The following is a 27,211-nucleotide window of genomic DNA, read 5'->3' on the forward strand; positions in this document are numbered from 1 at the left end:
TAGTGTGTGGGAATAAACATTTATTATTTAATGCGTTCATATATAGCTTTGGTAGATTAGAAAATATTTAATTAATCAAGTGAGTTTCTTGTCTAAATTGAATTACCCAAATACTATTTTCTAAGGTAATGTGTCCCATTTTAAAAAAACCTGTGATTGGTTAAAAAAAACGATCACATCCCTGTAAAATTCGGATTCATATTTTAAGTATTTTAAGTGCACATATCATTACTCAACTATTAAGTCTCATGTCTAAACAAGTCTAAATGCCAATTCTACAACAAATTCAAGGATGAACTTTTAATGCTGGAGACAATAAATAGTTTTTCTTAAAACCAAAACTTGGTTCCACAATGACCACAAAAGAAAATCTACTTCAGTCACCACCACCTTGTTTTTTTTTTAAGAAGAAACACTCATCTTCTCTTGTCATATCTTTGCCTTCTATCACGGTCTCGCTCATCAGCGCTACCTGTTTCCGGTCTTTTGTGTTCCCGGTCTTCCCTCCTGTCTCTGTAGCCATCACCATCCGCGCCTCGTTTTCTGTCCCTTCGTTCATCTCCTGTGTCACGAACATCATTTTTCTTGTAGTCTCTATCATCTTTCCTGTCACCATAGCTTCGATGAATCCCGCTGTTCTTCCTACAATCTCCAACGTCCCTCCTCTCTGCTCGACTATCATTATCTGCACTTCTCTTCCTGTAGTCTCTGTCCTCACCTTGTTCCCTAAGCCTATCATCATCGATTGCTTTTCTGTAATATTTGTCGTCTCTTCTTTCTTCATGGCGGCCATTTCCAGCACTTTTCTTACTGTAATCTCGCTCTTCAACCCTTCTTTCATCTTGGTCATTTCGCCTCTCCTTGTGCTTTTCTCTATTCTGCTCTTCAACATAAACTCGACTGCTTCTACTTCCACCAGGTCGACTTTCTCTATCATCCCGTTCTCGTCTCAATTCACCACCTCTGTGGTCTCTACTACTTTTCTTGGCTTGCCTATGTCCGTGTCTTGTATCTCTTTTATTTTGATCCCTATGCCTTGACTCCTCCAAACTTGGCCTCTCAATCTTCTGTTTCTCTGCTCTTACATCTGGTTCCTGGCTCCGATTCCCCGTATCCTGTTTAGGACTTTCTTGAATGTCTTCATCAAACACCATGTCATACCTAGAATTTTTATTAACATCAGAGAAGAGAAATAGAGGCACAATGATATATCAACGACCATATTTAACTCAACTAACCTTGAATTGTCACCTCCACCTCGATGTGGATTATCGTCCTTTAAGATGTACTTCTGATGCTGCTGTGGGATTGCGGTACCCCCTGTGCAATCCTTAGCAATATGATCATCGGCACCACATTTGAAACAGCCCTTACCTAACATAGAAAAAACACTATTTCAAAACCTCTCATTACCTTTGAGACATATCAGCCCTTACCCTACAAAGTATATTGCTTACCTTGACCCGTTTTGTGTTCTTTGCGCCTGTACTGTGACCACAACTTAGAGACACTTTGACTAAAATCGACGTGTATCCTTCGATCATCAATCAGAGCATTATCCATCTATGTGATTAAAATCATACATAAACCAAAGAAAGACAAATGAGTTCTTCCATAAAACCTATCCATGCCCGCAAACAAACACGAAGTTGGTGAACAAGTTGAAATACAATTTAATCGAAGGAAAAAAAAAAGAAGGAATTTAACCTTCAACCTACCTTAAAATATGCTTGCTCACATGACTCTTTGTTGTCAAACTCTGACAAAAGTCAACACGAAAAAATTCCATCACAATATATTTGATAAAAGGAAAAAAGGCATATTAAGCATGTTAGGCATGACAATGGAGAAACTTCAAAAGAGAAAAAAGATCAAAACATGAAAGAGAGGAAGTATTTCGATGGAAAAACTAACCTATGAATGCATAACAGAGACTGTCTCCAGTTTTAAAATCACGGATTACTTCAGCCCTGAGATCGTAGATTAAAATTAGATTATGGTGTTTAGTAAATCCCCTGATGTGTGCCCAGTTACCCAAATTAAGCAAGAAATTTAATTTATCACTTACGATGATACAGAACCAAAACGTGAGAAAATCGTATGCAAATCCTCATCCTGCATTAACATATGAGCCATTAAACAGCATCTTGCACATTTTACAAGTGGTATTGCATTAAAATGGAAGCATTGTGAGAGATTGCTTTGTTAAATTTAAAATCAAATAATAGTATAAATACAGCTAGTAGCATGGTCAACATCTTTGTGATACAATTATGGGTTTTATAAAAAATAAAAGAAATAATAAGAGGAAAGCGTGGAGTAAGGATTCGCTTACTTCAGTTACTGGATTCAGTTTACAAACAAAAAGAACATTTTCAGGAGGTTTCATGTCAGCATCGGGTATGTCTCCAATCTGGTGTGAATGCAGCAAATTTAGTAGAAATAAAACAATTAACAAAAACCGTATTACAAACTAAAAACGAAGGACCGATGTATGTGTGTGAGGCTTACACTCTCAAGCACAACAGCACTAGAATGTGCATCCTTTGCACGTATAATTTCCTCAAGCTCTTGCGGACCTAATGTCTCATCCATAGGGACCCAGTCATCTTCAAGTCGCACATCAACATCAACCTGCTTACAAGGAGAGAGGTTAGTTGTCACTTTCATGGGAAAATGACCGACATGAATGCCACTGTGTTGAATAACCCAACAAAAGAATTGCTAGTATGATATTTCTCTTTGGCGAACCTAAAGCTTTGGAGTTCAGCAAAGTAACAAGCTAGAGAAACAATATGTTCCCAACAAAATACATATTATTTAACTTTCTTTCGGCAACTGATATAATAGTGTTACAAGAATAAAAGATAGACATGTAAAACCAGCATCCACATATATGACCCCAATAACCATGACTAGCTCATTACCCAACTACATCATACATATTGTACCAATAGTGAGTATGTGATTAACTCGCCATTACCTCATCTTTGGGCTTTCCTTCTGGTGACGCATCAGGAATGAACTCAGGTAGTTGTGGAGGATCATCAAAAGGATCATCAAGAATGTAGGTGTGTTTGATTCTGTTCACATAAGTGAAGAAATAAATTGTGTGATTCAAAAGAATATAAAGTTGAACAAACCTAAAATATAGCCCAGTTGAACAAACCTGACATTTTTGTAAGGTCTTCCTTTTTCATCTACATAAGCTTCATTGATACGAGCCAGTGTTTCCAACCCTTCTGCTACCTCTCCAAAAACCTGCAATGACATACAGGCTATATCATCGATCACTTCTTAATAAATAAATAAAACAAAATAAGATCAACTCCAAAGTCCAAAGTAAGTATTTCTTTGTTTTTATCACGAATGCTGAACAAAACCGATAGCAGAAGTTCAACATTCTATCAGAGGACACTTGCATAAATAAATTTATGAATCCAACAGAATCAACCTTCAATGAGAAAGAAGCAAAACCAGTTCCCTCAAGTACGAAAAAAGAACATATTTATAAAACTTCACAAAGCTAAACATGATAAGGACTATCTTTTACAAGCATATCTCTTTTCATCTTTTGACAAGCATATATCATTAGAAGAATAGAATAAAGGAAGTAATAATCTTTTGCATTCCTATTGAAGATACATTTCTTCTACATAGATGTCCTTTATTTGTATTTAAATCTATAGTTCCACAAAAAGCATAATCGATTAGTAACTGATCAAAATACTCACGGTGTGTTTCCCATCAAGATAGTCTAGATCATCCCGCAATGTAAAGTAAAACTGAAAGCAAAAGCAACTCAGTGAGCACACGTGCATCAATGGGATGTTAATAAAAAAGTCGAATTGAGTATTAAACGGGATTCTATTTAAACCACAGAATCCTTTATACTCGGTCTGATTCTTATTTACCTGAGAAGCATTCAGATTCTCCCCACCACTGGCCATGGCAACAGTACCTGTCTTAGCATGCTTCAAATCCAGATGAATCTCATCACTGAAAAACCGAGCTTGTTCACCATATAAATATCTGAAAAGTAGAAATTGAAATGAAAACATTTACACAGATTTATGTATACCTAACATAATCATGTATCATAAAGATAGTGTATGGACACTTCATTAAAACAACTAGTAAAAAACATTCAACTTTTATAACTTGAAGATAATACTTGGTGGAGAAAAAGAAAGTAGCAAAACAGTTACACACAAAATTTCTTACTTGTATATTGAATCACCACCGGTCCCTGTTCCGGTTGGATCGCCTGTCTGTGCAGTAAAATCCTTTTGAATGGTGTGAAACAGACACCCATTGTAATACTTAATCCTGAAACAACATGAGAGAAGAAGCTTAGGTATACCAATACATTTCCTCATCTATTTCAATACACTCAAAAGATAAGCTAAATTGAATTTAATCTATCATATTATTCACTTGTTACTTTTACACCAAAATTCAATAATCAGTATTCAAAGAGGGGACTCTTGAAAATTCACAACAGAATGAAAAAAGATAAGATTTTTATAATAGAAATTACCAATAAGCAATCAACAACAGAATATTAAGACTTAACAAATATAGCAAAACCCTATTTCTTATTCATTTTTCTTTGTATCTTTTTTCCATTTTCTTACAAAGAACAACAAAACTCATTAAAAAAAAAATATCATGGGCCAAAAACTAGATGTTGTTTGAAAATAGCCTAAAAAAACTCACTTGCAAAGCTTCAAGAAATTCTTAGTGGTCAAGGGGCATCTATCTGAGTACAAATCAACAACAATGTCCCCTAAGCTCGTCACAATCAGCACAGACATTGCCTCTGCCAAAAAAAAAACAAAAACCCAATATAAATTTTGATATGACAAATGTAAATGATGAAAAACCCAAGTCAAAAAAGTTGTGGAAAAACAAAATGTAGAGAAAAATCAAAATAATCGGTTACCCAGTACCTTAATTGCAGAAGAACCCTAGAAAAAGGTCTTGGGAAAACGTTTTGGTTGGATTATATATGAGTTTTGCTAATGGGTCAGGTTTTATAATTGGTATTTGAGATCTATGGTAGAGGAAGGGAAGAAATCCCCATGGGAGGAGCTCGATTCTTGAGAAGTAGAGACTTCTGGTGTATCAGTTTAGACAACTTTCGCTCTTGCATGTTTGTAATTGGGTACCCGACCCACTACCCGCCCGTTCGGTTTATTAGAAGTGCAATTTGTGGTATAAAATATAAATAATTAAGTTTAATTTTGATCTCTAAACAATTTTTATTTTGTAATTTTTTGTTTATTTCTCGATATTGTAATTTCGCTGTCCATAATGTAGATTATCCCAACCATTAAGAGAGCCAGTGCTTGCCAATTTTCTTTTTATTGGTAAGTTTTTCCTTTTCATAGATTTTGTTTCGAAAGGATAATCAACATTTTATTAACCATCAAACTTAATTACTAAAAGAGTAACAAGTCACTTGGGACATTCTCCAAGCTGAAATTACAATCAAGATATAATATAGAAGCTCTAACAAAAGAGTGAACCACCATATTAGTTGATCGTTTTACAAAATGAATAGACACATTTCTCAAAAAACTTAGCAAAGCCTTACAATCGTTTACCACTTGATCAAACATGAAAATCATGACAATAGAATTACGTGTGGCTTGTTCCACAAAAAGGCATACGGTTTCCAAGAGCATATGTGGCCATTTATTATCTTTGATCCAACTCAAAGCTTTGCGGATCCCAATCGCCTCAGCAGCTTTAGGTGTCACCGACCCATGAAACATCCTTGTGCGACCCTCCAGAAATAAGTCGTATGCTCCTCTAGCCACATACTCAACACCGTAGCTCTGGGTCTCGTTAAACACTGTCGTTAAAAGTAGGTATATTTTAAATAAAAAATAATATGAGGATATTTTGATTAACGGATACAAAAAAAGAAGATATTTTTCAACTTATCCCTTTAGTGTTTAGTTGTAGCTTCTCCATAAATTCTTCAATAAGTTATTTTTGAATTGTTTACCAAACACATTTTTATTATAATTTTTTCAAAAAGCATCTTTTAACTTTTTTAAAAACTATGTCAAACAGGCTCATAGTCATCTCATCGATCGACTAGCTGACCAGAAAAAGAAAAAAAATGAAAGAAAAAAAATCTCAATATATCTTTTGACTCTCACTACTTACCACTACCAGGCTAGTTGTAACAACTTATCCTTAGCTATTTTTGGAAATAATATTGTTATTGGACATTATTGGTGCTAATACCTTTTATAGGTGGCGTCCTACAATTGCTTAGTAATATTCTTTAAAAATAATTTTCTTAAGTTATATAAGAGTCAATATTTAATTACACCAATAAGAATATCACACTAAATTGGATACTAAACACCAATAATATTACTTTTTAGCATTTTCCTTTTCGAAAATATAAATGAGACAAAACTACAGTAGAGGAAGGACACATGATCTCTAACAAATTAATTATTAACAAGTTCTTTTTTAACTTTTGTCCAAATTCACAATTTAACTCTTTCTATCAAGAAGCTTTAATTTGCGATTAAACTTCGAAGTCTCTCTCAACTATTACTATTTATTATTTTCTATATATTGGAGTATAATATTTCACGAATAGGTATTAAAATGTATTGAGTCATTTGTAAGAAATATGAGTAGCTATCTATGATTTGTGTTATGATATCATGAATCATATTTGATTTATATACCAATCCACACTGTGTCAAGAAAAAAAGAAATTAAGCCGCAAGAAATATATATATCCCACATATAGAAGTTGATGAGATATATCAAAATTTATAGTATCCCACATTGAAGTTGAAACAAGTATAAGAATATTAATCACCATTTATAAGAAATTTGAGTAATTCTACTCATCATCAATTAATTTTAGGATAACCTAATGAGTTTTTCACTAAAGTTTAATATTTTTTTTTCTTGAATTGAGATATCTATTTAAAATTTTTCTTCTTAAATAAATTTACAATTAAAATTCAATTTTTAAAAAATATAAAAAATATTTTATCTATTTTATAATCACACTAAATTAAGTAAAATTAGTTAGATGTTAAATAACTATGTCTTAATTTGAGTTGTGAAATGCAATTTATAAATTAATTTAAAACCAATCACTTTATATAAATTAAGACAAAACAATATCATATAATTGTATTGGAAATACTAAAAAATGTTGTTTAGTACGTGTAAATATCGTTATTAGTATACAATTTTGTATAATAATTTTTAAAAAATATCGCTAATCAATTATAAAACGACACGTAAACGTGTTAGACACACAACTAGTATTCAATAATAATATAATATTTTATCGTGATCTTAATTGGCTGAAAACCAAAACTGACCCCACAAGCAACTACGTACCAACGTACCAACGTTGCATGCATGCACTTGCACCGAAACTAAATTAACTAGGCCATGATAGTTGGATTTAGTGAAGCAAACGACAACAATTCATGGTCTCGTTCAAATATGGCCATAACTTTTGGATCCAAAGAAACCCAAACTTGAATTCCTTCACCACACTTAGTATCCTCCATAACTATCAAGTTCAGCGACGACACAAATCCACTACTCACCCAAACCGGGTTGCCCCACCCGAAATCCATCTCATAAATCGGAAAACGACACCAACTAGAACAGAAATACGTGTCCACGTCACCGACACTCTCCATAATCTCTTTTTTCTCTTTCGCCGACTTAAAAACCAATCCAATCCCTTCTTCGTCGCCTTTGATTTTCCTAACCGTTTCGTCCAAAAACGACGTCGTTTCCCTCCTCATCTCGTTAATTATCTCATGAAACTCAATATTCTTCTTCTCTTCTTCCTTTATCATCACCGGAAGCAACCAGAAGAGGTTCCCCATCGCATTTTCCGGCAATGGCGGCTCAGTCCTCTTCCGTAAGTTCACCGCTTGGAATAGCAAAGATTTCGTGAGATCTGCTCCTTCCAATTTTTTAATCGATGAAGACGATCGAGCCGCGGAGATTGCCGATTTCAGAATTAGAGCAAGAACCACTTCGACTCGAGAGATTTTCTTGTTCTGATCGGAGATCTCTGTGAAATATCTCGATTTCAGATCTGAGATTTTTGCAGGTTCGAAGACCAGCCTCGTTGTGTTTCGATTCTCAAATGGATTATTATTGTGGTATGGTGGTAGAGGAGGCATGTCTTGCGGCGGAAGAAAATCCGATCCGACAAAATCAGGGAGCACGATTTTTCCATCGCCGCCTCTGGATCTGGCGCTCCAGCTGTTGAGGAAAACCATAACGGAGGAGAAATCGCAGAATCGGTGTTCAAGGCAGAAACTGATCGAAACTCCACCGCAATTGAATACAGTGATTTGAGCGATCAACATACATTTGGAAGCTAATTCCATGGTTTCCGAATCCAAAGTGGGAATCAATTTCCCCAAAAGTGTGTGAATATCTTTTGTCTGATTAACCCTAGTGAGAAAATCAGAGAGGTTCGAGTTGATTTTGGCTTCAACGACACAAGCTCCATTGTCGTTGCAATCGATTGTTGACGTGTCTCTAAATCGCCCTGCGATTGGGTAAAAATCCGTTAAGGTGTCGGATAACGATTTTTTGAGAATACGACAATAGTTTTTGTTGTCGTTTTGATCAGATTTAAGAAAATGGGAATTGGAAGAGTAAAAGAAGGTGATTCCGCCGTGAGTTTCAGGTATGAATTGATCTAAAAAACAGAGTTTGTAATCTTTAAGGTGTGAAGGAGTTGGATTTGATGGTTTTACTAATTCTCTTGACAAAATCTCAACTTTTATCATATTATCCATGTTAATAAATAACCACCTAAAAAAGTACTTTATTTGGTTATTGTCGTTTTTTAAGTGTAATTAGCTCAAAGTTTATGTTGTTATTTATAGAGCTTACTAAGTAACAACATGCATGAATTAGATTTGACTAAAAGTGATTAATTATTTTATCCCAACTACTTAGGAGAGTGATTGATTGTTTCGAGTTTGTAATTAGATCTGACTAAAAGTGATTAATTGTTTTATGTCAACTACTTAGGAGAGTGATTGATTGTATTGAGTTTGTATGGCTAAGTCTATTCCTCCATCTCTTCGCCACTTATTATGTTAAAGTTGAGCTATATTTTATATAAAAAAAAATTGTGATATTTTTACAATAACTTTTATTATTGTTCTTTAATACATAATTGTAAATTTTGATATAAAATTTAATATGTTATTTATTGCTCACTTAATAATTTATTAAAATATAAAATAATAATAATACAAAATTAAATGTAAAATTTAATAATAATATAATAATAATAATTATGTAAGTCATTTAATGCAAACGAGGTTGTTAGTTAACATTTAATTATAAAATATTAAAAATAGTATAATGGTAAATATAAAAGTATAACAATTATTGTTATGCAAATTTTATATCGTGCTATATTGTGATGCAAATTTGAATCATTTTTGATTATGTAAGATTTTTGCATCATAATTTAGCACACTATTAGAGTAAATTTTTAACAAAGTGAATTATATTTTACATTTGTATCACTTATTTGCATCTCCATTAGAGATGCTCTTACAAATTAATCATATAACTTTACCTGTTGAATAAATATTAATGAGTAGTTTTTTTATAAAACTTACTTACTATTACATGACACCAAGGTACTTAAATTTTTACAGATTTATTTTTAGGCACCTTCCTAAAATTTCTCATTAAATAGTGTCCATCCTTAAATACTTAATATCCTTCTCATTTTTAATCAAAGTAGGACTTTAGTTGTACACTTCTATAGTGCCTAGCAATGCTCTTATATTTGTTAAAATAAAATAAATAAAACCTAATATATAATTGCACAAATAATAATATGATATTTCATAATAGTACTAGGCACTATAAGTAACTTAGAGCATTTCTCATAAAATATATAATAACATACAAAATTTACTATGTTTTGATAGTTTGCTCAATTATGGAAAAACAAATCTCATAAAGTTTGTATCTATCTTTATGTCTCACACTCAATTAAAAATCATGGTATCTTTACTAGTGGTAACTAAATCTTTGTTTAACATCTATACCTAATGCATAATTAGTATTTATGTAACTTTCATGCATAAAAATATGTAAGTTTTATTGATACTTATTTATTATGAAGTGATATTTCATTTATGTAATAGTTGTCTTCTAGTATTTGTCCCGTAATTAGAGTAGAGCGGCATATATATATTTATTATGTAGGAGAAAATATTGTTAAATAGGAGGGGTGTCATGCATGACTTGGAAGTTTTTAATTCAAACATATCTTTCTCACAATATAAATCATCAACAAATTATATATCTAGATGAAGTAGTATTGATTTAGTCAAATCATTAAGCATTCTAGTACTATTTAAATAAATGTATAGCTTTGAGATGACATTTGTTATATTTTTCTAAAACATTGAATTATTTTGGTTATTTTAGTTGATACTATATGCCATTTAATAGTTATGTGACATGTGTAATCAACCTAGTGATACTATACTTACAAAGAAAAAGTTCTAAGTTTGAATTTTTCTTCTCCGATGTCAAAAACATAAATAGTTATGTAATTTTACCATTGTGTTCCAAAATACATTGTTTGATATAGAACAATTTGACACAATTGGAATAAAAATCAAATTTTAAAACTTATAAGCTTCCACTTAGGTGCATGATAAAATTTGTTCCAGAAAATTAAAAATCAATTTTGAACCAAACCAAAATATTAGACTGAGATCAAATAAGCAGAGATAGATCCTCATATCAGTTTATAGGATACTCAAAAGATAAGTAAAATAAAAGATTGTTAAGGTATGTTAATTAAGTCAAATATATTTAATAATTTGATTCTCTTTTCAACTAAATGGCATTAACATTTAGCATTAGGCAGACCAGTTGGATTATCTTTTCATACTAAAATGACCATAAACATTTGATAGAATATATGGAAAGTATTATGTTCAGCAATTGATAAAGATTAACACAAATTAATACTTATAGATAAAATATTAAATAATAAGAAAATACAACAAAATAATAAACAGTGTAGTAGTACTGGTATAGGGTTTTAATAATAATTAATATATTTAAATAGAAGTTTTAAAATTTAATTTTGTCTCCCCATATAGTTTAGGAGATTTTATCATAGACCTCATATATTTTAAGATCGGCCGTGCTTAAAATATAACAAAAGTTAATAACAATTTTATTTAAGCATCAAAGTCCTTTTTCTACAAGAGAACTTTAGCAGTTAAGAACTTATATTTTGCATCATATGTATAAATATTTTCTAACTAGATTTTGCTCCTTGGGCATAATGGTGCAGCTGCACCTAACTTCTTCTTCTCCACTGCTCTTGAAAGTTGCTTAACAAACTCTTTCGGTAAATGAGGAGGGCGGCTCAGCCATAATCCTCCATCGACCACCATATTAGCTCCATTAATGTGTTTACCTACACTGTTCAAAACAATAAAAAGAAATGAAAGTTTTCTACTTCACAAAAAACATTCACTACAAAAAACTGTTACTTTATTTTTTTGTCACAATATAATTTTTTTTGTGACTAAATGTGACTTTTAGTCACAACAAAATGTTATTTGTGACGAAAACATAGTATTTAGTTACAAGTTATCACTAATTTAATTTTAGTCACAACAAGTATTGTGACTAAAAATACATTTAATCACAATAAATTATAATTTTTGTGACTAATACCTTTAGCCACGGATTTTTTAGTACAATTTTCTTACTTTTAGTCACAAATTTTGTTGTGACTAAAAGTAAAAAAATTTGTAGTGATTGATGAACTATAAAAACATAAACTTAACATTATCAATTTTTTCAGCTTAGACTTTTGTAATATACTTGCAAAATCAAAACCCATCTTCAACATTCAATGTCTTAACTTGTCACCAATGTCATAAGTTAAATCTTGACAATATTAAGTTTTTATTTTCCTTCTTTCCTATAATCATACCCCACAAGTCCAATCCAATGCAACAACATCCCAATGAATCAGACAGGCATCCCAACCACACTAAACCTCAACCTCAGTTGATAATTAGATGACCAACCTGCATCCGAATCAAGATAAAGAGCAGCCATAGCAACATCCCAAGTCTCCCCAAATTTAGTGACAGGAAGGTAGTCACTTGTTTTTGTTTCCATCTCTTGTTTTGGTATGAGTTCATTCATTTTAGGAGTGTCAGCAATTGGACCTGGTGCAATCCCATTAACCTTCATATCATAATCAGTCCCCCACTCCAAGGCCAAATTTCTTGTTATGGCATCAAGAGCAGCCTATGCATTAGGAGAAATTCAGTATGTAAATCATATGTACATATATATGAGATTGAAAATATATGAGACCAACCAACCAACCTTGGCTGCAGAAACATGAATTTGAAACCAAGCAGCTGTATAGTGTAAAGCAGCACTAATGTTTAATATTATTCCACCACCACATTGGCTCCTTCCTAATCCTCCTTTCTTTAGATACTTTAGTGCTTCATGGCACATTATGAATGTACCAACTGAATCAATGTCCATAACTGCAAACCATAATCAAAAGGGACATTCTTATGTAATCATTCAAATCCAAAATACAAATTTGTAAGGAGTCATATGGTGTTTCATGGGACACATTTGGAGTAAATTATGACAAATTAATATTTCTTATTAGAAAAAGTCAAATCAAACTGCATATCTAATTTTTCAAACCACAACCGTACTGCAAGATCTTAAAAGCATAAAAACTACACCGTGAAAATACGTTGTAGTACGATACAGTTTAAGTAGTTTACACTATCATCATTACCGATTATTATAATAAAAATTCAAAAATCAATCTTATAAAATTTTAACAATACAATAAAAGAAAAATCTTATAATTTTTAAAACATATATTACATATATTTGTTCTTTTAAGAAAAATCATAAAAATCATATTGTAAAAATTGTTATCTTTATAATATCTAGTGCATTGTGTGGTTTGACAAAATTACAAATTACAACCGCACCGCAAAAAATTTCAAACTACATTATTTATGCGGTGTGGTGCGGTGCAAGCGGTTTGTTGAACAGAGATAGATTCCACAACATTAAACTTTATGTTGGAGATTAATTGTGGCCTTTATCATTAACCAACCTGTTCAAAATCCGTTAGGGGACAAATCTTCTGATAAAGCAAGGAAGTTTCCGCCGGCTGAATCGACAAGAATGTCAATTTTATCAAAATGCTCAAAAGTTGACTCCAAAACTCTTTTTTGCATCTTCTTGCTTACGAACATCATCCCCTTGAAAACCAACAGCCTAACACCCAAAAATTGATAGAACAACTCAATGGAACATAGTCTCTTTAACAAGATTTCCATTAAAAAGATAAACATACATATAATCACCAACCAAACACAACTCATTAACAAAGAAAAAATACTTGTATTTTGTAAGGACAGAAAAAGTACTGAAATTCCAAGTGATCGAAGAGCAGAGATAGCAGAGTCAATGACATGTTTTCTTCGTCCCATGATGGCAATGGAAGCTATATGTTTCCCAAACTGAGTTGATATTTCAAGCCCAATTCCTGAAGCTCCTCCTGTTATTAGAGCCACCTTATCTTTAACAACATCAACTCTAAATGGTGACTCCATTATTACTACTTTCTCTAACTTGTTTTTCTTCTTCTAAAAAAGTAAAAAATAAATTCTCTAACAAGTTTTAAGAAGCCAACAACTATATATCTATAGGAAAAAAGTCTTCTTTATTTAATGTTGGAGCCATAATTTCTATATTTGAGCCTACAAACCAAATTATATAGCATAGGGCGGTCCTGAATTGAAATGGACTATAGGCAAAAAAAAAAAAAAAGATTTTAAGCCCTTACTATGAAAATAAATAGTATTTTTAAAAATTATTAAAAAATAAGTAAATTTTTTAAAAGACAATTTTTTGATTTAGGCCCTTAAAATGAGTGTCCTACGCGCAGGCCTAACTTACCTATGCCCAGGACCAGCCCTAGGCCACAGTTGACTTCAAATACCATTAATTGAATTATTTTTTCATACCAAATTTGTATCCTATGCTTAAAAAATCATAACATATAAGAAGGAGAGGAATACAATCCAAATTTATTTAAGCATCAAAATCTTTTCTTTAAACACTTTAGTAGTTATGTGCTTATTTAGAAGTACTTTTGCATAGTATTTGAGGTACATCTATTTTATGATATATTCTCTATGATGAATGGCTTAGATTTTGCTCCTTGGGAGTAAAGATGCAGCTCTAGTCCTCTTCTCCACTGCTCTTGAAAGCTGTTTTACTCCCTCTTTCGGTAAATGCGGAAGGCGGTTCATCCATTGTCCTCCATCAACCACCATGTTAGCTCCATTTATGTGTCTACCTACATAGTTCAAAACAAGAAAAAAAAAATGATAAATGAAAGTTTCTATCACAAAAACATGGATGAGGTTTACTTAAACATACCCAAAACTTATATTCAACACTTAATTTCATAATTTGACACCATGTGAATATGTGATAAGTGAAGATCTTAACAATATTAAGTCCAATCCAATACATCAACAACCAACAAGAGAATGTTTTACCAAAAAAAAAATCAACCAGAGTGAAATTTATGGAGTTTGAAGCCATATTTCTTAGTGGGGACAAACAAAATTGATAAAAGAGTATTATGTAAGTATAAAAATGAAAAATATAAATTTTGTAAAAATAAAAATAAAATTATGTGAGATAAAAATAAAAAACAACGAATTTAATAGGATAAAAATAAAAATATTAATTTTAGAGGAAAAAAAATATTCAAAAATTGATGTGTAAAAATTTAATTTATAAAAAATTGAGCTAGGGAAAATAATCTCGTAAAATTCTTTCTGTCTGTGATCTAAATAGATGGATCCCAAACAGACATCTCAATCAACCTCAGTGACAGGGTTGAGTTTAAGTTAAGGCGAACAAGACTTGCGCTTAGAAACACTCAGTTTGGGAACCCCAAAAAAATCATTTTAAAATACACATGTTTATTTTAGTAAATTTTAAAAATGACCTAGTAATTTTTTGCTACCTAAGACCCAATAAATCTCAGGGTCGACCCTAATAGTGGTGCTAATATTAAGCTAATTAATGTGGTTTTGCATAAGAAAATGAGATAGATGAACAACCTGCATCTGAAACAAGATAAAGAGCAGCCATAGCCACATCCCAACTCTCCCCAACTTTAGTCACGGCAAGGTAGTCATTTGTATTGGTTTCCATTTTCTTTGGTGCTAATTTATCAATTCCAGGAGTATTACCAATAGGGCCAGGTGCTATCACATTCACCTTCATATCATAATCAGTCCCCCACTCCAATGCCAAATTTCTTGTAAGGGCATCAATAGCTGCCTATATATACCAATTTAGAGTAGAAGAAATGTTTAAGAAATTCAACATGATCATAATATCAAATAATGTAAATATATGATCCAACCAACCTTGGCTGCTGAAACATGAATTTGATACCAAGCTGCTGTGTAGTGTAAAGTAGCACTAATGTTTAATATTATTCCACCACCACATTGGCTCCTACCTAATCCTCCTTTCTTTAAATACTTTAGTGCCTCATGACACATTGTGAATGTACCAACTGCATCAATATCCATAACTGCAAATAATATAAAAGGAAATTAAATCACCATTGATTCAAATCAATCTGTTGAAAAAGGTATCATGGGAGTAAAGAAAAATTTAGTTTTGAGTTCTTAACAATAAAAGAAACAAAATAAATATTTATGTTCATATATAATCTTTTAGAGAAATGCTAAAATACATTAATAGTGCCTAGCACTTTTCAAAGTGTAATATCACTATTGGTACAATTAAATATTAGGTGTCATATATTTTAATATATTATTTTTATGCAGTATTGTTAATCAATCACAATGCGTCATTTTTAGACAGGTTTTCTTAAGGTGATGAAAGACTTAGGATAAAATTTGAAACGATGCCTTTTTTTTTATTAAAATTGAAAATAAATATTAATTAAATTTTGACATAATATCAATTTTAATTTTCTTATCTCTATATATTAAATAATTTTTGCCACACAAGTGAAGTCGATAAAATAATATTTAATTGCTAAAAGCATCTCAATAGAAGTGTTATATATTTTAACACTTTTGTAAAAAAATAAAAAGATAAAACTAAAATCAATAGTGTGTTAAAAATTATATATATTTTTTCAAGGGGTTATTTTACAAATACACAAAAACAACAAAAAAAATTACAAAAATACGATTTTACGAAAGTTTAAATATTTTTACGATTTTTTTGATTTTATTTACAAAAAATATAGTCTTTTTATGTTGTACTCTTGTTAATTTGTTGTTGATTTTTTATTATCTGTATGTTATTTTTTGTTGTAGTTTTGATGTTATTTTCATATTACTTTTATGTAGTTTTTTTGTTCTTTTCATGTTGTTTTATGCAAAATCGTAAAAATATAAAAAAAAAATTATGTAAACATGAAAATGTAATTTTTTTACAAAAAATGATGCTTTATGTAATTATTCCTTTTTTTAAAGTATGCTAACAGTTGTATAAATTTAAAAGAAATGTACTTTTTATTTATTGTTAATAATACAGAAAAAAAAACTTTAATTTTTTTTTTAAAAAAAAAAAAACTTTAATACAAATATTTAAATTATTGCATTATCATTTGATTTTTTTTGTTTTGTTTTTTAAATTAAATATTAATATACTACCGTTTTTTTATATGTATTATTAATATTAATATGCATACATATGTATATTAATTTTAATTTTTTTAATACTTCTAAAATTGCAAGATTTGGGACCTAAGCTCCCATCCTTTAGGCGACCATGCCTTTAAGTAATTATAGGTACCACTAATACTTAATAGTAATGTTTAATTTATTATTCAAGTCGATGTGTTCATTTTTTTAACCTGTCCCTAAACATATTAATTAACTATATAATTAATATCAGTACTAAACCTGTTCGAAATCCATTAGGAGACAAATCCTCTGATAAAACAAGAAAGTTTCCAGCTGCAGCGTTCACAAGTATGTCAATCCTACCAAATTGCTCAAAAGTTGAATCCATAATTCTTTTTGCGTCTTCTTGTTTACGAACATCTCCTTGAAAACCAACAGCCTGAGACCAAAATAAGAGCCAAAATGAATATATATACATATATATACAGTGATGAATCCAGAATTTAAAGTAAAGGGAACGTAATTTTATTTTTGTAAAGTTGGGGCAAAAATAAATTTAAAAAGAAAGAACTTTTGACCTCTAGTATATTTATAATTGAGCTTAACCATTATACCAAAATTAATATTGCTTATAAATTTCATCTTTTATTACAAATATGTGTTATAACTAATTAAAATACATATATTTTTTTTCTGATTTTTTAGGAGCGACTTCCTCACTCATTTCAATATGGATCCGCCTCTGCCTATATATATGCTTGTGTATATATACAAGTACATGAATAATCAAACAAGATAATCAAATTGAAAACAATGATCACTCAATACTCAATAGACCCAATTGAAATAGTTTGCTTATCAAAACGAATCTTTTAGAGGTTTTTTTGTAGTCGGCCCTAGATTAAGACAGACTATGTCGTGCTTACTGCTTAGGGCTCACCTAAGCAAGAGCTCTAATGAAAAAAAAATATACATTAATATAACTTAATATAAGATTTTAAAAGCTTTTTATTTAAATGTGACATTTTTTATGATTGTTTTTAGCTTTTTTATAAGCTTTGTTTTGGTATATTATTGTAAATGTTTTTTAAATTCCATATTTAATGGTTTAAAATTTTTTTCTCTTTATTTGAATATAAATCACATAAATCAAATGTATCCAAAAATTAATTTTTTCATCAATAAACTAATTTTGATTATATAAAAGTAAAATTTATGTAAGGTTTTAAATTATTTAAGTTTATCTAATATTTTTATTTTTTTTTAAAATTTATATAGTATAACTAAATTTGTATGTCATATATATTAATTTTTTTTAATCTTTTCATAAATATCCCAATTTAAATAGCATATGTTAAGATGGGCAAGTATATAATCAATCAAACCAAACTGTATTTTTTTTCTTTTTCTCTACTTAATTTTTCCCACAAACCAAACAGTAAACAAAACCAAATTTGATTAACAAAAACAAAATTTGGAAAGATGAGAGGAGTAATTAGTAACCGAAATCCCAAGTGATCGGAGAGCAGAGACAGCAGAGTGAATGACTTGTTTTCTTCGTCCCATGATAGCGATTGAAGCTCCATGTTTCCCCAGTTGAGTTGATATTTCCAACCCAATTCCTGAACCTCCTCCTGTTATCAGAGCCACCTTACCCTTTGCTATGTCACCTCTGAATGGTGACTCCATCTTCAATCTCTCTCTTTCTCTCTCTTTTATTTTCTAAGAATCTAAACAGAGGAGTTCGTAGAGGACGATGTTATTGTCCCTTGTTCATTTCAGAAGGTCAATTACTACTAAGTTTCCTTATTTTCCAATGACTATGTATTAAAAATATAATGATATTTCAGTTCAAAAACAAAAAAAATATAATGATATTTAATTAAAAGCTGCCGTCCATTATAAGATAGTTCTTCAATAATTAGAATAATTTAATGTGTAGAAAGTAAAAAAAAACTATGATGATGTATCATTTTTGTTTTAATAACCCTCTACAATATAAATATATGTATATATTTTTTAATATTTTGTTGTAAAGTTACTAAGTTTATTTATTTGGTGTTTTTTTGCTTAGTGTTTTCATTTTTAGACATTAAAATTTTATTATGTAATTTTTTTTTGGTATTTTGTTCTATGTTGCGGCTCATTAATTGATTAAACATGCATTTAAGAAAAATAATGGGTTTTATTAAATAAAAGAGATGTTTCATCTTTTTCTATTATGGTGCTTTTTTTTCTGATCAAATAAAATGGTACTTAAAAATTAAAAAAAAATGGCCATAACATAACTTTTGGTTTTGGTTTAACTTTATAAACCACTCCCACACTTGGTTTAACTTTAAACTTTAAATAAGAAAAGGACACCAACTGGAGAACTAGAAAGTAAACGACAATAGAATAGTCCTCAATTCTCCATCTGTGGCTTTGCTCACACAAGCGACACCAAAATCCATCTCATAAGACAAAAAACGACACCCAAATCTCCTGTCGTTTTAATTAATTAATAGTAGGATTTAACGAAGCAAACGACAATAACTCATGGTCTTGTTCAAATATTGCCATAACATTTTGGTCCAAAGAAACCCAAGCTTGAATCCCCTCACCACACTTGGTATCCTCAATTATAATCAAGTTAACAGGCGAAACGAATCCACTGCTCACCCAAACCGGGTTGCCCCACCCGAAATTCAACCCATAAACCCCAGAACCGCACCAAGTAGAACACCAGTAAGTGTCCACGTTAGCAACACTCCTCATAATCTCACCTCTCTCTTTCGCCAACTTAAAAACCTCTCCAATCCCTTCTTCGTCTCCTTTTATTTTCCTCTTTACCTTTTCGTCCATAAACGACGTCGTTTCTCTCTTGATATTGCTTGTTATTAACTCATGATTTTCTTCTTCCTTGTTTATCATCACCGGAACCAACCATGCGAAATTCCCCATCGCATTCTCCGACAATGGCGGCTCCGTAGTCCCACTCATCCGTAACTTCACCACTTGGAGTAGCAGAGATTTTGTTGATTGAGTAGCGGAGATCGCCGATTTCACGATTAGACCTACAACAACTTCGACGCCGGAGATTTTCTTGTTCTGATGATCTGAGGAGCTTTCTGCGAGATATTTCGATTTGAGAGCAGAGATTTTTGATGATTCGAAGATGAGCCTCGTGATTTTCCGATTTTGAATCGCGTTTTGATGTGGTGGTGGTAGGGGAGGCATGTTTTGGGGTGGAAGAAACTTAGATCCGACGAAATCGGGGAGCACAATTTCTCCGGAGCCGCCGCCGCTTCTGGCTCTGGCGCTCCAGCTCTTGAGAAAAACCATGACGGAAGCGAAATCGCAGAATCGATGCTCGAGGCAGAAGCTGATTGAAACTCCACCGCAATTGAATACAGTGATTTGAGCGATCAACATACATTTAGAAGCTAATTCCATGGTTTCTGAATCCAAAATGGGAATCGATTTCCCCAAAATTGTTTGAATATCTTTACTCTGATTAACAGTAGTGAGAAAATCAGAGAGGTTGGAGTTGATTCTAGCTTCAACGACACAAGCTCCACAGTCGTTGCAATCGATAGTTGACGAGTCTTTGAATCGCCCTGCGATTGGATAAAAATCCGTTAAGGTGTCTGATAACGATTTCTTGAGAATACGACAATAGTTTTTGTTGTCGTCTTGATCAGATTGAAGGAATTGGGAATCGGAAGCAGAGTAGAAAAGGGTAAGTGCACAATGCATTTCAGGTATGAACTGATCCAACAGACATAGCTTATAATCTCTAAGATGATCAGGAGTTGGATTTGATGGTTTTACAAATTCTCTTGATAAAATCTCAACTTCCATGGCATCCATGTTGATGTTGATAATCACCAACAAAAAAATAAGTATTTAGTTAATTTTAATGTGATTTTTCATATGTAATTAGCTAGTTTATATACTAAAATAGCAAATAATAATGAATTATATTATGGTTTATATTTTAATGTGTTATGATTAATTGATTATCCCAACCTAACTATTGTATCGAGTTTTAATAGTTTTTATATGAGGATAATCAATAATGTACTAATAGGACATAACATTATTTAATCATATATAACTTTAAGCCATTATCCACTAATCTATCTATCTATATATCTATATAATTCTCTTGCTAAGCAAGATGACATGGCATCCTAATTGAGCTTTGTTTGTCATTCTTTAATTTTCTAATTTTTTCACCTTTTTATAATTTTCTTTAATTTTTGGTTTCCATTACCATTTATGTAGAAAGATTTAATTGAAAAAATTAGTGACTTCTCATTTTTTTATAACTCCCATTCTACATATACTTTAATTATTATTAGCAAAAATCATTTAATATTAGTAGTAACTGTTAAATATTTTTCACATTGAATTGTATCTTTATTAGTGACTTCTCATTTTTTTATAACTCCCATTCTACATATACTTTAATTATTATTAGCAAAAATCAATTCATATTAATAGTAACTGTTAAATATTTTTCACATTGAATTGTATCTTTCACTCTTCTTACGTTTTTTCTAAAAATTGAAGAAAACAAACAAATATATCTACTATCAATTTAAAACGATTTTAGTCTTTCCAAATTTATTAGTATTTATTATTAAACGGCTTATTCTTTCTTAATCTTCTCACTCTCTCGGCCACTCTTCTTTTCTTTTCTTTTTCTTAAAGAAATGTAGAACTATATATATATATATATATATATATATATATATATATATATGGTAGAGAAGAACAAATATTTCATTGCCACAATATATGAGTGGGTTGACTATTTTGAGAAGGGAAACCACACCAAAAAAAACTAGAATAATATTTATTTTTTGTATTAGTATCATATATATTCAAATGCACACGTACTGTTTTGATGAAAAAAATTGTTCTCTTTCTACAGACAAATAATGTATCAGCATCAAATGAAGCTATTGAGAGTTCATCTTCTTCAAAAAAATCATGGCATCCTAATTGAGCTTTGTTTGTCATTCTTTAATTTTCTAATTTTTTCACCTTTTTATAATTTTCTTTAATTTTTGGTTTCCATTACCATTTATGTAGAAAGATTTAATTGAAAAAATTAGTGACTTCTCATTTTTTTATAACTCCCATTCTACATATACTTTAATTATTATTAGCAAAAATCATTTAATATTAGTAGTAACTGTTAAATATTTTTCACATTGAATTGTATCTTTATTAGTGACTTCTCATTTTTTTATAACTCCCATTCTACATATACTTTAATTATTATTAGCAAAAATCAATTCATATTAATAGTAACTGTTAAATATTTTTCACATTGAATTGTATCTTTCACTCTTCTTACGTTTTTTCTAAAAATTGAAGAAAACAAACAAATATATCTACTATCAATTTAAAACGATTTTAGTCTTTCCAAATTTATTAGTATTTATTATTAAACGGCTTATTCTTTCTTAATCTTCTCACTCTCTCGGCCACTCTTCTTTTCTTTTCTTTTTCTTAAAGAAATGTAGAACTATATATATATATGTATATGGGTGACTATTCAATGGTTACATTTTTATTGTAACCGTATGGTTACATTTTTTTTTTAACCTGTAATAGCAGGTTACTAATAGGTAGACTTTCCTTTTTTAGATTTAATTAATTATAATTAACTATTTTCTTAAAATAATTAATTAAATAGTAGACATTCCTTTTTTAGAATTATTTAATTATAATTAACTATTTTCTTAAAATAATTAATTAAATATTTAACAAGACCTCTTTTAGCAATTAATATTTATATTTAAATCCTTACTTGAATTATTTTAATAATTAAGTCATTTAATTATAATATTTACAATAAAATTTATTTTTTTTACAAAAATTAAACTTCTTTTGACACAAATGAAAATTCTCTTCTTATAATAAATTTTCAAATAATTAATTATTTTTAAATGATATTTAATTATTTTGTTACAATTATATGAATTAAGTATAAGGCCTCAAGCTAATCAATCGATAACAAGTGCATCCATTTTTTTCTAAAAAATCCTTCAACTTATTTCATTTTTTACTTTTTAAATATTTAAATAAAAAAAATTAAATAATTAAGTGTAATAATTTTAAAATTAAGATTACAAGTATAATAAAATTTAAATTATGAAATTATATGTGTATAATTTTAAATTATAAAAAGTTTTGCTATAAAATTTTAAATAATTTAAGTATAAAAATATAAATTGCTAAAAGATCCTTATATAGTAATAAATTGCAAAAAATTAATTAATAATTATAATTAATTTAATTTTAAAATATAATTAATCTTAATTAAAGTTTTATAAGGAAATAAATGATTAGGTCACTTTCAGGTTACAAGTTATTTATTATTTATTTTTATTTAATTTCCAAATTAATCACAACCATTTAATAATAATCCAATGGCTTAAAAAAATGTAATCATGATGGTTACAATAAAAATGTAACCATTGAAACCTCTTCCATATGTATATATATGGTAGAGAAGAACAAATATTTCATTGCCACAATATATGAGTGGGTTGACTATTTTGAGAAGGGAAACCACACCAAAAAAAACTAGAATAATATTTATTTTTTGTATTAGTATCATATATATTCAAATGCACTTTTGATGAAAAAAATTGTTCTCTTTCTACAGACAAATAATGTATCAGCATCAAATGAAGCTATTGAGAGTTCATCTTCTTCAAAAAAATCATGGCATCCTAATTGAGCTTTGTTTGTCATTCTTTAATTTTCTAATTTTTTCACCTTTTTATAATTTTCTTTAATTTTTGGTTTCCATTACCATTTATGTAGAAAGATTTAATTGAAAAAATTAGTGACTTCTCATTTTTTTATAACTCCCATTCTACATATGTTGCGAAAATTTATTAATTACTACGCAAGTGCACGCAATCAAGTAGTATACTCACGCAAGTGAGGTCGAACCACAGGGAATTGGATTAATTACTACTAAACTATACTTATAATTCTATTTGGCAAATCAAAAGTATTTATGATTGAAAAAGGAAGAAAGAAATTCAAGAAACTTAAAGAAACAAGTGAATATTAATCAAGATAAGAAAATAGGGAGACGAATCATGTTGTTAAGTTACCAATGTTAATGTCTAATTGCTATCCTTCTCTTGAAGTGAATGACAGATTATAAATTAACCTAGCTCTTTTCAGATCTTCTAGGTTCTAAATCTCATGCTCTCTAATTAATCTCTTAATTAAACTAACATGAAATCAGCATTAAGCAATAATCTAAATGTCACAAAGGCTATGTAAATACTTTCGTTTCACATCAAAACCTAGACTATCCAATTTTAGCATTCTCAATTCTCACTTTTCAGATTTCGAATTGAGATCATAAAACATGTAAAAGGTGATCAATCTTGCACATGGAAATTAAACACAAATATGAATAGTGTTCACAATCAAGATGGAGGAATGGCAATTATTCATTAACTAGAAAAAACTTAAACAACATTCATCATTCTCCCTAAATAGGAGTTTAGTTCAAAACATCCATAATCAAATCCATAATTAACATTGAAATAGAAAAGAACATAGAAAAATTAAAGAGAAAAGAAAGAACTAGTTGAAGCAATTGATCCGGGTCGCCACAAGCCGCTCTTCTAGCCTCCTCCTTTGTTTCTAGGGTTCCAATTCTGAATAATCCCTAATTTTCACGAAACCTTGCTATTTAAACCAATTCTCATCTTTAAAATTCGTGAAATTACGAAACTGCCCAAAAATCCCGTCACTGGGTGCCCGTCGCGACTGGCAAAGCCCCAGTCGCGACTGGGGTGCAGTTCGAATTCTTGGGGATGTCTCTGCCAAGTCCCGTCGCGACTGGCAAATTCCTAGTCGCGACTGGAACTGGCAGCGACACAAATTTTGGATTTTCTTCTCGATTCTTTCGCCATTTCGCCTCAATTCTTGTACATACTTTCTTTAAATGCCCGAGGACCTGAAACAAGAGAATCAAGCGTAATATAGCCCTAAAACTAGAAACAAAGAGTGAAAACTAACCGAAATATGACCCGAATCTTAGACTAATTTTAGCCTAACAAATTCCCCCAAACTAGACTCTTACTCGCCCTCGAGTAAGATAAAAAAAAACTAACTACTAACTACTAACTACGCTATCAGATAATCATAATACTACTGCCTCATGTGTTGTTCTCTTCTATTGCTCAAACTAGAATTTCAATTCTACCAACTCTAACAATTAATTTAGATGCTCAGTTTATAACACTATGTACAACTGCAAAAATTTATTCAAATGTGAAACATTGTTATAAAAGCTTTACTCTTTCCAACAGTTCCACAGCCCGATAACTCATAAGCTTGCATGCTTACCTTTCTCCACTAATGTTGACAGTATTCTTTAGAATCATTAGGTCTTTTCAAGGCTTTAGGTATTATGGCTCAGATATTCAGGGATAGGCTAAAAACAATTTTTGGCTCAAGATATCATAAGCACACAAACAGAACCCACAAGCTTCTTACTTTTCTTTTTCTAAGATCCCATAATATTCCCGAATTTACCAAGATTGATAGAAGACATCTCTATTATTTTTCAACATCACTGAAAAAAAAAAAAATTTCTCTTTTTTTTTTCATACATATTTTTACTTTTTATTGTGTTTTTTTTTTCATCATATTCCATTTTTTTTTCAGTGACATTGAATTACACAATTTTTTTTTTCTTCTCAATCTTACAAGTTTTTCTCCCTCTCACTATTTCCTCACACTAAATGTTTCTCCTCCCCCAAACTAATTATGTAGCTTATGATATCATGGATAAAATGGTGAAGAAAAATTAATAGTGTGGTTGCAATTTTTTTTTTTTAAATCGATGGGTGAAAAACATAGCAGGTTTAGGCTCAAAAGGTTAACTAGGGATACATCTTATTACGGTAGGCTTGAAAGGCTCAAACTATCCAACAAATGCCTAAATCATGTTCCAATTGAACACTATCAAGGATTTCGTCTCAAAAGAATAAACATGCAAGTTCTAAACTATCCTGTCAATCTTACCACAAACCATAGTAAAACAATTATAACAATTTTCACAGATTGAATATTAGCAGATAAACACAGGTTCCTAAGCATCCAAACTAATCCAAAGGGTTAGCAGAATCAAGCACACAGTTATTTTATAATTTCAGATCACATCACACTAATCAGCAGCACACAATTATCTTCTAGCTTATTGTCATTCCTTAACTAAAACAAAAAAACTAAAACAGATAATTAAAATGCAGAATTTAAAAATTTTAAGTCTCTCCCCCCAAACTAAATATGACATTGTCCCCAATGTGACATTAAAAAAAAGGAAAGGAAACTTACCTGAGCACCACATCAACAAGCGGTTGACGCCCGTAATAAGCATCATGTTGGACAACTTGAAAGTTGTTTTTAAAAATGCCCTCAAGCTTGGCATGTAATGAGTTTGAACCAAAAACTACACCAACAACACAAGACTTTCGATGATGAGCTTGGGGAGAAGCCTTTCGAAGCTCGTAGAGGATATAATATGGTGTTGATGAAATATATGGATCCATTGGTGGTTTGTTTGTCAATATCATTGATGCAGTTGAATCAATGATGTCATGTTCTTCCTCATCCTCCAATGTCACAGTTTCAACACTTTCATCTAACAACCCTTCTTCTTGTTGCTCACTCTTCACTTGGCTATCCATACCCTCACTTATGATTTCATATTCAATGATTTCCTTTTCACAAGGATCTTGATCTTCAACTGTAGGCTCATTATCTTCCTTGTATTCAAATAATGACCCTTCTTCATTGTACCAACAACTCTCATAACTTTCATCATTGGAGTTATTACATTCTGAATCATGAGTCATTAAATTATCACATAAAGATCTCACCATGTCAGTTAAGCGATTAATCTCTCCTGGAAGTGATTGTAGAAGTGATAGTAGTTGCTCCTCTTTTTCTGTTTGTTGGGATGAATTTGGGCAATAAGGTGGGTATTGGTGACTCCAACCCTGAAGTGATGGATTCCAATGCCAATCGTAATCAAAATCTGCCATGTTATTCAATAGATCTATTACGTCATAGCCTCTCATTAATAGAGGCGCTCCAGTTGCCTCTGCTCCATACTCAACCCAACTTCTTGTTTCATCGTTAAGTCCATTATACAAGAGCCATGTAAAACATCCACTTGAGAAAGTGGGATAACATCTCTCTCCAAGCTCTTTAAATCTCCTCCAAGCAGAATAGAATGGTTCATTGTGTTGTTGGACAAAATCATCAAGATATAGCATCTGGATTTATCTTGCAGTTCAAACTCATAAGTAAAACATTAGTAAAATTGAAAAAAAAAAAAATAAAACTAAATTAGTACTAAAAAGATAAAAAAAAAAAAAATTGAAACAACAAAATTA

The 27,211-nt window shown here is 30.7% G+C and overlaps 4 protein-coding genes and 1 pseudogene across 4 annotated transcripts; all 5 read right to left on the bottom strand.

Annotated features, from left to right (window-relative positions):
* Positions 1 to 201: 201 nt before the first annotated feature.
* Positions 202 to 5,198, bottom strand: LOC115709443 (peptidyl-prolyl cis-trans isomerase CYP59). The gene is made up of 15 exons (XM_030637552.2): positions 4,953 to 5,198; positions 4,720 to 4,822; positions 4,225 to 4,329; positions 3,915 to 4,032; positions 3,735 to 3,785; positions 3,170 to 3,261; positions 2,984 to 3,083; positions 2,512 to 2,634; positions 2,336 to 2,413; positions 2,069 to 2,115; positions 1,915 to 1,970; positions 1,719 to 1,759; positions 1,458 to 1,563; positions 1,239 to 1,374; positions 202 to 1,161 (listed from the first exon to the last, which is right to left on the bottom strand). The coding sequence occupies exons 2-15, from the start codon at positions 4,815 to 4,817 to the stop codon at positions 417 to 419; spliced, it is 1,896 nt and encodes a 631-aa protein (XP_030493412.2). The 5' UTR covers positions 4,818 to 4,822; positions 4,953 to 5,198; the 3' UTR covers positions 202 to 416.
* A 2,035-nt stretch (positions 5,199 to 7,233) lies between these two features.
* LOC115709605 (stemmadenine O-acetyltransferase) lies at positions 7,234 to 9,174 on the bottom strand. Its single transcript, XM_030637740.2, has one exon. The coding sequence runs from the start codon at positions 8,823 to 8,825 to the stop codon at positions 7,440 to 7,442; it is 1,386 nt and encodes a 461-aa protein (XP_030493600.2). The 5' UTR covers positions 8,826 to 9,174; the 3' UTR covers positions 7,234 to 7,439.
* Positions 9,175 to 11,312: 2,138 nt separating this feature from the next.
* On the bottom strand, positions 11,313 to 13,829 carry LOC115710322 (peroxisomal 2,4-dienoyl-CoA reductase [(3E)-enoyl-CoA-producing]-like; annotated as a pseudogene).
* A 321-nt stretch (positions 13,830 to 14,150) lies between these two features.
* On the bottom strand, positions 14,151 to 18,601 carry LOC115709085 (peroxisomal 2,4-dienoyl-CoA reductase [(3E)-enoyl-CoA-producing]). The gene is made up of 5 exons (XM_030637118.2): positions 18,279 to 18,601; positions 17,055 to 17,214; positions 15,534 to 15,703; positions 15,222 to 15,444; positions 14,151 to 14,443 (listed from the first exon to the last, which is right to left on the bottom strand). Exons 1-5 carry the CDS (start codon positions 18,462 to 18,464, stop codon positions 14,292 to 14,294), a joined length of 891 nt encoding a protein of 296 aa, XP_030492978.2. The 5' UTR covers positions 18,465 to 18,601; the 3' UTR covers positions 14,151 to 14,291.
* Positions 18,602 to 19,271: 670 nt separating this feature from the next.
* Positions 19,272 to 20,627, bottom strand: LOC115711686 (stemmadenine O-acetyltransferase). The gene has a single exon (XM_030640065.2). It carries the CDS (start codon positions 20,625 to 20,627, stop codon positions 19,272 to 19,274), a length of 1,356 nt encoding a protein of 451 aa, XP_030495925.2.
* Positions 20,628 to 27,211: the final 6,584 nt, after the last annotated feature.

The sequence above is a fragment of the Cannabis sativa genome, chromosome 3 (genome assembly GCF_029168945.1).
Source record: "Cannabis sativa cultivar Pink pepper isolate KNU-18-1 chromosome 3, ASM2916894v1, whole genome shotgun sequence".
Lineage (NCBI taxonomy): Eukaryota > Viridiplantae > Streptophyta > Magnoliopsida > Rosales > Cannabaceae > Cannabis > Cannabis sativa.